Source organism: Polypterus senegalus, chromosome 17, assembly GCF_016835505.1.
Source record: "Polypterus senegalus isolate Bchr_013 chromosome 17, ASM1683550v1, whole genome shotgun sequence".
NCBI lineage: Eukaryota > Metazoa > Chordata > Cladistia > Polypteriformes > Polypteridae > Polypterus > Polypterus senegalus.
The window spans coordinates 85,523,913-85,536,141 of NC_053170.1; the positions used below are offsets into that span (position 1 = coordinate 85,523,913).

The 12,229-nt window shown below is 40.5% G+C and overlaps 1 protein-coding gene across 1 annotated transcript in view; it reads right to left on the minus strand.

Annotated features, from left to right (window-relative positions):
* The window catches only part of ankfn1 (ankyrin repeat and fibronectin type III domain containing 1), a 195,216-nt gene that overhangs the window by 43,729 nt on the left and 139,258 nt on the right, over positions 1–12,229 (minus strand). Inside the window, exon 9 of the mRNA XM_039739380.1 lies at positions 1,504–1,603. Coding sequence (XP_039595314.1) covers positions 1,504–1,603 — 100 coding nt within the window. The remainder of the gene's footprint in view (positions 1–1,503; positions 1,604–12,229) is intronic.

A 12,229-nucleotide genomic window follows, 5' to 3' on the forward strand; every position in this document is an offset into this window, starting at 1 on the left:
TATATATATATATATATATATATATATATACACATACACACACACACACACACACACACACACACATCTATCCTCTTTAATAAAACCCCTGTGTGCGTCCAGGTGTCCGTGTGTGTGTCGTTATGAAGTGCGCATGCGCGAGGCTCAGTGCGACACGCACGACCGGCATCGTGGACGCACACACACTGGATGCTGAGCATACAGTGAATGGCGTAGCCGCGGCCGAGCATGATAAGCAAATAAAGGACATCATTGCTGGGGAGAGTGCTGATTGGGTAGTCGCGGCCGCGCACATAAAATCCATTGCTGGGGAGATGCCACACATACTAACCCGTGCATGTTTACTAACTAACTATCTACTAACAACATGCCACTCAAAAAAAAAGGACACGTCAAGTAGGACAAAAGACACAGACACTCAAATCGTATATAAGCAACATCTCCTGGAAGAACGGTCAGCTCAGCAAGTAAACATTAACAAAAGAAAGGCTGAAAGACAAAGAAAAATAAGAGCAAATAGATCGATTGAAGAAAAAGAAAATGAGCGTCTGAATATTCCACATATTGATTTGGCTCCATCCTCTACTAATTTACCCTTTACCTTAAGAAGGCGACAATTTCCAGTTACATTAGTCTTTGCCATAACAATTAATAAAGCTCAAAGGGCAAACCTTAGAAAAAGTTGCCATTTACTTGTCGGAACCAGTATTCAGTCACGGTCAGTTATATGTTGCATTATCAAGAAGTTTTACAGATGTTGTTGTCAGTGTTGTAGATGGTCCTGAACAAGAATGTTTACAAAAAATGTTGTCTATAATGAAATTTTATTGAAAAATTTCCTGAGGTAAAAAAATTAAAACATTTACCTAAATATCTTCTTCAGATATTGCGTATTACAGATTGTTATAAAGTTTTACACTAAGGCAATATTAATTATACTTACTGTATTGTCATATATGTTTCTATTTTATTTTTAATATTTTCTTACTTTAGGCTTCTTGCAAAAATATTTTTAACAAAAAAATTGAGACAACAAACAGAATGAGGTCAAGGTCCCTTGCCATTTAATATAGACTGTAACTACTAATGTTTATGCAATACTGTTCTAGCGCCCGTTATTGTAACAGGCTTAATGTCTAGTGTGTATATATATATATATATATATACATACACACACACATATATATATAGATACAGTAGATAGATAGATTTCAATTTCACATTATATTTATGTGTGTATATATAAATAGAAAAATGAATAAATAAGTAAAGAAATAAACAAACAAACAAACAATTAAATAAACAAAAGCAGCATTGCAGCAATAATCCCTGAGGCCCACCACCTAATTCTGAAAAAGTCCCCCTCACCACTACTCTTTGTGTCCTGTGTTTCTGCTAATTTTCTACCCGCCTACACACCACACCTTAAATTTCCATTTGTTGATTGAACTTAGGCACAGGAAATAATGAGATTTGGTTAATGAAAAGCCCACACTCACCCACCTTTTTAAAATCTTCACAAACTTGTTGGAAGAATGGAAAAGATGCTTCAGACTTCTAGACACAGACTGCTTGCGGCTTGGATTCTGCACCTTGGATGGCTCTGAGGAGAACAGCAGAGAAAAAGAGCCTGCATTACAAGATACTGCATGTCCAACAGTCAGAACCGAGGCACCCTTTGGTTTTATTGTTCTTAATGTTTCTGACGATACTAATTATAAATCGAAAAATCTACTGTACACTGTTGACTAGAGGTGGGTGAGGAGTTATTCTCTTCTTTTTTGTGATCTATTGATCAGAATTGCCCAGGATCTTGTAGTATGGATAACACTTCAGTTCTGGTACAGCAAAGATGCATTTATTACCCATTTATTCTTATGTAACTTTACCAGACCTTCACAAAGGCTTCTTTTTGTCTTAATTACGGTTATATAGTATCAGTGAAGTGCCTACTCATCTCTGTGCAGTACGGCATTTGATATTCTGGTAAAATTACTTATTTTTGATAGGATTCACAGGCCCTATATTAAAGTATGCAATATCAAGAGAATTGCGTCTCACTTAAGACACTTCTGACTGTTTCAAAGAGCAGTCATTTCAGTAGAGACGAGTAACTGCTTTAGTGATGCTTTGTAAGTGTCACTAAAACCAAAAGGAGCCTTGGGTAAGGTCTTGTGACATAAGTAGTGGATACATTTTTGCACTACATAAACGAAAGTGTTACCGAATATAAATATATAGAAAATATAAAAGGGCTTAAAAACAAACTTAATTGGGTTAAAAAATTAAAGTTTCATAAAAATGAAATGTTGAAAGAATAAAATGTTATTTTGATAGATAGATAGATAGATAGATAGATAGATAGATAGATAGATAGATAGATAGATAGATAGATAGATAGATAGATAGAAAGAATAGATAGATAGAATAGATAGATATATAGATAGATAGATAGATAGATAGATAGATAGATAGATATAAAGTATATATAGATAGATAGATAGATAGATAGATAGATAGATAGATAGATAGATAGATAGATAGATAGATATAAAAGGCAGTATATAATAGATAGATAGATAGATAGATAGATAGATAGATAGATAGATAGATATAAAAGGCAGTATATAATAGATAGATAGATAGATAGATAGATAGATAGATAGATAGATAGATAGATAGATAGATATTATTTTATTTTAAAAGCAACCTTTATTGATATAATTGTAAAAACAGTGTACTGTAGACCCCGACAAAGTCACGGTTCAGGGTTTGTGGACTCAGTCATTTGCGGATTTTTCCTTAGAACCTAACTATTAATTGTTAGCGAAAAGCACAAATATCCTCCGCAATTTTTTATGGCTTTTTTCGTGGCAATACTGTGCTGTAGAGAGAACAGGAGGCAACCACTGAGGGAAATGCGGTTTGGGATGGTTAGAGTAGCCAATCCAAGAGCGTTATTCATTTCTCCTTGCTGCTGATTGATTGCTGCTTTTTGACGCGACTCCAGCTGAATGTTTTCCATTTTGTTATTCTTAAACGCACACGATGTTGCCGAATCGCCCTGCACCTTCTAGGGCTTCTGGCACTGAGCCTAAGCGCCAGAAGAAGTTTAAAACACTCCAACACTGGATTTGCTCCGGGAACTAAAAAGTTATGCTGCAGTAGTGCACCACTACGGCATTTATGAAAGCACCGCATCAGGGCCGTTCTTAGGCATAGGCAAAGTAGGCAACCGTCTAGGGCCCCCAATGGCAAAGGGCGCCACCCAGACATTTTTTTTTAGCTGTAACCAAATACAACTTACAGGTCCATATTTCAGAAGTACAAATTTTCTCTGGTGGCGGAATTATCAGTTTGGTTACGTGCTAGCTGAGAGGAAATAGTGATGACAGGCAGCATCAACGGTGATGGTGGGGCCTGCGATAATGGACAGGGCCCCAGGGGGAGGGCAGGTCATGCTCCTCATCTGCCAGGGCGTCTGTGCAACAGATCGATCACACTATAAATAGCGGAAGCTGAGAGGATACAACCATTCCACAAAACGCCACGACTCTGTTAAAGCTGTGCGCTTTCAAGTTGGTTTGTTTTATGCTACATTGATTGAGGCCTCTGAGAGGCAAAAACAGAGGCTGCCGCTTTGGCAAACCAAATTAAATGTTACCCTTTTTTGGTGTCATTAGTAATCTGGTATGATCTCTTGGTGCAAATTAATATTGTGAGCAAAATATTGCAAAGTAAAGATATGCAGTTTGAAATCACTTTGAATTGCATTCAGAACACAGTCGACTTCTTGAGATCCTACAAAGAAACAGGTTTCGAATCGGCCCAAGATGCAGCTAAAGAGTTAGCTACAGAACTGGAAATAGACGAGAACGAAATACACATTCCAACTGCACAGACCACACGTAGAAGGAGAGTGTGGAGACAATTTGATTAAGAAGCTCATGATGAGAAAAAAAAATTCAATGTTGAGTTCTTCAACGTCTTGCAAGATCAAGCCCTAATGTCAATGACTGAACGATCTGACCAGATGAAAACTGGCAATTTTGGTTTCCTGCACAATTTCGGATGCATTACAAGCATGAGCGAAACTGATTTGAGCGAGTGCTGCAATGTTCTTAGCAATATCTTCACAGATGAAATTAGTGGGTCCGATATTGATGCTTATGATTTATGTGCCAAATTGTGCAATTTAGCAAATCTGGTTCCACAAACTATTTCTGCTCTTAAAAGTTTGCAGCTCATACACAAGAACAATTTGCAAGATTCTTTCCCAAACGTCTTTGTTGCATTACGTATCGCTTTGATAATTCCTGTAACTGTCATGTCTGCTGAACACAGCTTTTCAAAGCTCAAGCTGATTATGAGTGACCTGCGAACAAGCATGATGCAAGATCGATTGAACGGCTTAGCGTTAATATCAGTTGAGCATGAAGTCATCGACTCCCTTGATTATTCAGACTTAATCAAAGAATTTGCAAAAATAAAAGTATGCAAGTTGTTTTTATGTTAAAGGTTTGATTTTACATGCTACGTTAGGTATAGTCAGTAGGTTCCTTTGACATGTTCCTCTCAAATCTGATGTATATAATATATAATCATAAAATGATAAGCTATACATCACTAATTGTTATGCATTTATATGAATAAAATAATTATTATGCATTCATACGGATAAAATAATTATCATACATTAATATGGATAGAAACAGCAGGGCCCCGACAGGTACCTTTGCCTAGGACCCCCAAAAACCTAAGAACAGCCCTGACTGCATGCTACATAAAGAAGAACGAAGCCGCGATCTGGAGTACCGTATCTGTAAGTTTCTGTGATAGTGCCAAAAAGGTAACTACCGTAAGGAATAAAAATATCGCCAGGATGGAATCTGCCTTGGTACTGTGGATCACCAACTGCAGGAAGAAGAACATCCCCTTGGATGGTAACATCATCTGTGAGAAAGCACGGAAATTGTTCCAGCAGTTCGCTACAGGAGACAATGTAGCAACTTCCCATCACAATGTTCCTAAAACCTATAAAGAAAAGCCAGCACGAAACCCCACCAGAAGAAGACCCGTCCAAAGATACGACTCCTCCTGAAGCGCCTGAAGAAGAGGCACCACCCGAGGAGTTTTACATCTTCTGCATCATACTGCACGACTACTTCATCATTGGTGAGTACCCGTACATTTTACTGTATTTTAATTAAATTAAATTATTATGTATTTACTCTACTTATATCAAAGAAAATGCGTTTGTATGAATTACATTACGTATAGCGGTAACATCGGTATTTTACATTCTAGCACCGCAGGAGACATAGCAGTACAGTACTGTACAGTTGTGACCCAACATTTGCGCGATTAGACATATTAGCGCTGACAAAATAGCTCGAATAAAATGCGGCGTCAAAATCGCGCCGACAAAATCGCGAAAGTTTCATTAAATAAGAATTACTAGTTTAAAGCATATACTGCATAATAATGTTTATTTTAGAAGTCAATATTATGAGACACGGCACGCAGATAGTCCTTAAGATCACGCCCTGCATATGTAGGAAGAATTGCAGCAAGACGTCTTGATCGTTGAGCGTATTTAGACTTGCTGGCTGCCTGACTGCCGGTAATTCCGCTTTGTATACGACGTGTTATGCCAACCCTCGACTGAGTTATTTGTTCGCGGCATGGCATCAGCAGTTATAACAGTTATAACCTAGCACATAATGTGTACATAATGCGCACGTACGCGTCCCACTCTCTTGGCCTCTCTCGCGATTTTGTTGTGGCGATTTTGTCGGTGCGCATTTGTCGAAAACCAGTTAGCGGGTTTGTTGGCGCTCATTTGTCCATCATGGTTTTGTCAGGGCTCATATGTCTATCGCGCTTTTGGCGGTGAACCCTGTACAGTATACGGGTGTACCTTTACATTCTGTTTTTAGGTAATGTATTAATGTATGCAGCATGTATTGCAATAAAATTAAAGTGCTTTGGGGGCATACTGCATTTAGGGTTTAAACTATAAAAATAGGCATTTAAAAAGCATTTTAACCACATCCAAAAATCATGGTTTTTCACAATTTGCAGGTGCTCTAGGAATGTAACCCCCGCGAATTTTGGGGGTGTGCTGTATAACATCACCCAACAGACAAAAAAACCTATATTACAGAAAGATAAAAAATAATCTTATTTAATATATCAAATGATAAATAGATAGATAGATAGATAGATAGATAGATAGATAGATAGATAGATAGATAGATAGATAGACATACTGTGTTCTAAAACAACACATAATTCTGTGTGGCAGTGACATAATAACCCAAATTAAAACATCAAAATTAAAATTAGATTTCAAAAACAAATGAACCTCATGGATAGCCGAGGGTTTAAAATCCTCCAACAGTAGCAAACGAAATTTAAAACAGGCATCCCTGACACTCTTCTTCCTTTCATGGTGTTCTTTATCACATAATCAGCTGTGTAATTTGCTTGACACTCAGCAGATGTCGCTGCTCGTCTTTCTCTTTTCACCCCGTGATTATATTTCGCCCATTGCTTTGCCATTATAAACTGCAGAGCTTTCCGAGGTGGCCACCACCTCAATTTTTTTGAATTTTCAGGACTGATCTTGTCATAAGCTTTCTATCAAGACCAAGATCAAGGTTCTGGCCCGAGTAGTTTGCACATAATCTCATGAGAGTCAGACCTTAGCATTTTAGATGTACGGTATATTGATTCCACTGAGCAGTTTCTTCCAATCTGAAGTCACTCGATTCCAAAGCTCAGTCTCTAACATGTCGCAGGGCTGAACCATTTCAACTGAATGTCTGCCAAGTCTCAGCTGCCTGTCGAACGTCCCATCAGATCAGATCAGATCTCCTCTTGGAGGTCACTGTTAAGATCACACCTCCCCCAACCTCTGGGGGTTCTGCCATCAAGGAAATAAACAAGAAATAAAAAAGGAATGTTGCATAACAAATGCCTTTCGAGAAAAAGCTTTTCATCGTACGCTTGACATCCCAGAATCAAAACAGCTTTGCCGAATGATTAATGTAGGGAACAATTCTCAAAATAAATGATGATCACCCACACTGCACCTAAATGAAATTGTCCTCCAGGGTTCACTGCAGCCAGGCGGTCCTGTACAGGCAGTTATCACTTAGCGCTTTAGCGGATGTCGTGCAGCTGCTGTGATCCCAAATGCCCACATTTCAATGATGCCAATCTTCAGACGGACTCTTACTCAAATTGAGCGTCACACGATTACTTTCAGGCAAACAGTGAGGTAGACAGAACAATTAATTGTGCTGAAAAACGGTTGATATAATTGGCGCTGTTGTCAGAAACATGTAATCTCAGTAATTTCGTCATGCTGCTGTAGCCCTGCTCTGTGCAGATCAAGGGGAGACTTTGTTCTGCTGAGTCATTTGGGTTTTTCCAAATGATTAGGCACAGCAAGACACGTCCTTTTTACAAATTCCTTTGTAATTTTTGTCTCATCACCACATATCTCCATATTTCTGTCATGGATAGCAAAAAAAAAAAAAAAGAAACAAATACGTAATGAATGTTCTACACTGGCCCCCCCACGCCTATCCTTAAGCATCATTTCACAGTGTTTAATGACACAGAAAGTGCCTTTCAGCTTATGAGTGATGGGGCAAATAGGTATGTAATAAGTATGTGAATATGCCTACTGTAGACATAAAACAGAGTGGCATTTGACATAAATAAGTATTTTAGGTTGACTTTTGTGTGAAACCATTGCTTTGTGTGCTTTTTAGAAAACTGAGATTTTTGGAAAAATATTCAGCCCTGGGACAAAAGGAAGAAAAAATAATTAGCAATAAAAGAGTTGAGGCACGGCCACTAACTGAGACTAATCTGTGGTCAGAAGGACAAGAAATAGAATATGCCAATTCAATTCAGCTTGAGGGCGTTATATGAACCTCTCATATGCTATGCACTAATTTATAGGCAAACATTTAATATCACTAAGAACAAATCATTTTAACTGGATGTAAATAACTAGTAAATGGCTCTTACAACCCTTACACCCAAGTACCCCCCTTACCCCACCTACACATTTACATGTAACTCTTTACATGATCTGCTCAGGCTTGTATTTTCTGATTACGCACGCCGTCGGCTGTGTCTCATTATGGACATTGTGATATATGGCCGGCAGTTTATCCCGGCCTATACCCCCTAGCCACCAGATGAAGTCCTCCCTGCAACATGGAGATGCCCCAAATTCCAGCAGAGCATCATGGACCTTGGAGTTTTACTTCACAGCCCTGCTGGATACCATGGGGGCCACCAGGGGACGCTGCTGGGAAGAACAGGGAGTTGTATTTTCCATATAGCCCGGAAGTACTCCCTAGTCTTGGGGACAGAAGAAACAAAGTACTTTCGGGCTGAAGAAAAGGAGGAGTTTTCATCTGACCTGGAAATGCTGGGTAATCACATGGACTGAGGGACAGAAGCACGTTCGGGTCAAGAAATAAAAAAGGATTCTGGGTTTCCCAGCAGGCTGAGCCAAGTTGGGAGGAAGGGTGACGAAGCTGCTGGGAGTGGAGGATTTGTTTATTGTATTGATTTATTGTATACTAGCAGAATACCCGCGCTTCGCAGTGGAGAAATAGTGTGTTAAAGAAGTTATGAAAAAGAAAAGGAAAAATTTTAAAAATAACGTAACTCAATTGTTAATGTAATTGTTTTGTCATTGATATGAGCGTTGTTGTCATATATATATATATATATATACTGTATATATATATATATATATATATATATATATATATATATATATATATATATATATATATCAAAATACCAGCTTGGCAGCGGAGAAGTAAAAGAAAAGGAAACATTTTAATAATGACATAACATGATTGACAATGTAATTGTTTTGTCATTGTCATGAGTGTTGCTGGCATATATATATATATATATATATATATATATACACACACAGACACACACATATATAAACATATATATACATATAGATACATACAGTATATACATATACAAATATACAAATATAGACATATATATATATATATACATATATACATATATATATATATATATATAGCAAAATACCCACGCTTCGCAGCGGAGAAGTAGTGTGTTAAAGAAGCAATGAAAAGAAAAGGAAACATTTTGAAAATAACATAACATGATTGTCACTGTTGTGAGTGATGAGTGTTGCTGTCATATATATATATATATATATATATATATATATATATATATATATATATAGTGTCAGGGATGCCAGGGGCCATGACCCAACCGGGACGCCATAAAGGACCGGATGTGGGTCTGCACCTACCCTGGATCACGTGGGGGTCGCCTTCCTGGTTGCTTTGGGGGCCACGGGTACAGGGCATGGAAGCTCCACCCTGTAAGGGCTCGTGGTCACCGCCAGGAGGCGCCCCAATGCCTTGAAGAATTAGGACGGCGCCCCGAGAGCTGCCGGGAGGACAGCGGCACTTCCGCCACGCTGGGGCGTGGCTAGAGGAGGAATGCCGGGAACACCTGGGGCTCATCCGGGTCCTGTATAAAAGGGGCCGTCTCCCTTCATTCGAGGCTGGAGTCGGGAGGAGGAAGGACGAAGCTCAGGAGAGCTGTGGAGGCGGCCCGAAGAAAGGCATTGTGGCCAGGACTGTGACTTTGGGGTTAGGGTGCACTATTTTGGATTGGGTCTAAGTGACCAATTGTTGTAAATACTTGTAAATAAACGTGTTTGTGGGTGACATGAACGTGTCTGCCTGTCTGTGTCCGGGTCAACTTCCACATATATATATATATATATATATATATATATATATATATATATATATATATATATATATATATATATATATATATACACACACACACACACACATATAAATATATATATATATACATATCCATACATATATACATTGTGAACTGGGACCCGGACACAGGCAGACGGACAACATAGTTCCACCACACACTCGTTTATTTACAATATTTACAATTAGAACGTGCACAAACCCCAGTGCCTCTTGCACTGATTCCCCAAAGTCCAGGCCACACTCTCAGTCACTGTGCCTCTCTCTTGACCGCCTCCCGTCCTCTCGCCAGCTCTGTCCTCTTCCACCCGATATTCACTAATGACTGGAGGGAGGCGGCCCTTTAAATGGGAAGCCGGATGGGCTCCAGGTGCTTCCCAGCAATCAGTCGTAGCCACACCCCAGTGTGGCGGAACTGCTGGGCTCCAGGGTTCCTCAGGCACCTGGGCGCCGCCTGGCGGTGGCCATGGGCCCCTACAGGGTTAGGCTTCCAAGCCCTCTACCCGTGGCCCCCAATACAACCAGGGCGATCGCCCCCTTGCGGTCTGGAGGACCACAGTGCCCCACCGCTAGCGAAGACACGTGGGTCCGAGCGACACTCCCCGAAAGGGCAGCACGTACCCAGAGAGGGGGAGACAAGATGGCCGCGGGTCGGATGTTCCGCTTGCTGACAGGCACTGGATTGGCTGGTGTGTCTTGTGTGCCCGCCAATGATTGGATGGAGGCAGAACAAGGAACGCCAGTCTCGGGCCTAGGAGAGACCCGATTGGGCCAAAAGGAGTGGCCCACAGGTGGCAGACGGCGAGTGGAGCTGAACGACAGGTAAGCCCACCGGCGTGTGTCTCTCTGTTTCCGCCAGCGGCTCGGCGCGAGCCGGAGGAGTCCCTTCGGCCCGCCGAGTCGCCTTTATTGCAGGTGCTGGGTGATCTTGTTATCCGCTTGGAGCAGCTGAGGGGGAAGCGGGTCGCGTCGGGAGAGACGCCGCGTGTGACGGAGGATCGGCATGACGCTGGAGCCTTTGGCAAAAGGGACACGACGGGGAAGGTAGGTTATATCGTCCCCGTAAAGCATAAAGGGGGATCTGCCGAAAACGGACGCGACTTTTTTAAGGAGGACCGGCTTCAAGTAAGCAATCCCCCCAGCGAGACGCCCCTTCCTGTCGGAGGATCCGGCATTTATCCCTCAGTTCCTCCTTCAGCTCAAATCCAGCCCCGTCTGTTTCCCTGCAGAGCGACAGGAGACAGCCGCGGGCTTGGAGCGCAGGGCGCTAGGACCCAGGGCACTCATCAGCCCCTGTCCTGCCAATCCCTGCGTGTTTGCTCTCCTCACCCCGCCAGTCGTCTGTACCGCTGCGTCCGCTGTTGCTTGCACAGTCTTTTAGGTGCAAGCAACTGTTGCTGGGGCTGCCAGAATCCATGAAGGAAGAAAAATGAAAAACATTATTTGTACAAAATCTTAATTTATTTATCCATTCCTAAATAATTAAATGGGCAGGCTATTTCGTATCAGTGCAATTCGCTGCTTGTTAAAACAGATGACTCCTGCTTTTATGTGCAAGTCTGCCTGGATATTATGAACTATCGTATCTTTTCAAGTTCTAATTAAATTTTAATTAGAAGGAATTTTTTTTTGTGGACAGAATATTATTCCGGAATAAACCAACTCAAACCTTAAATAACTTATAATATTTTGCTCTCCATAAAAATATATCCTGTCTAAATTATACAAGTTAGAAATAAAGTAAACGTTAAGAGAGCAAACAATCAAATTTCTTTACTCTTATGTAATTTTATATAAAAAATAAACTTAAATTTTAAATATCCCAAAAGATTTTGCTCTCCATAAAAATATATCCTGTCAAAATTATACAAATTCAAATATGAACATGGTGCATAACAAAACCTGGAAATATAAATAAAATTTGTTCTTTTCAGCAATAACAAATCAAATCATTCAGTTGTCTTTGCTCTTATGTCATTTTATCAGAGCTGGGCGCCTGGCATCTTTTTTGGCACAGTTCGTTTCTGTTTGCTGTGAGGTTCTGTGTTGTGGAGATTCTCAGGATGGACTGCAGGTGCTCATCAGTGAGGCGACTCCTGTGTGCTGTTTTGTTAGTCTTTATCACTGAGAAGAGCTTCTCACACAGATATGTGCTACCAAACATACACAAGGTTTGAGCCGCATGTAGACGGAGCTGGAGCATTTGTGCGGGAATGGAGTGAATAAACTGTGCGGGCCGTGCAGTATCGTACTTTGCCTTCAGTGTGCCATTACACTGCAGCTCAATCACCTCCATCTGAATCTGCACAGGTGCAGTTTCCACATCGATGGCAAATGGGTTGCAAACAACTCAAAATTCTTTTTTTGTTCTTCAAAGTCACCAAAGCACCGTGCGAACT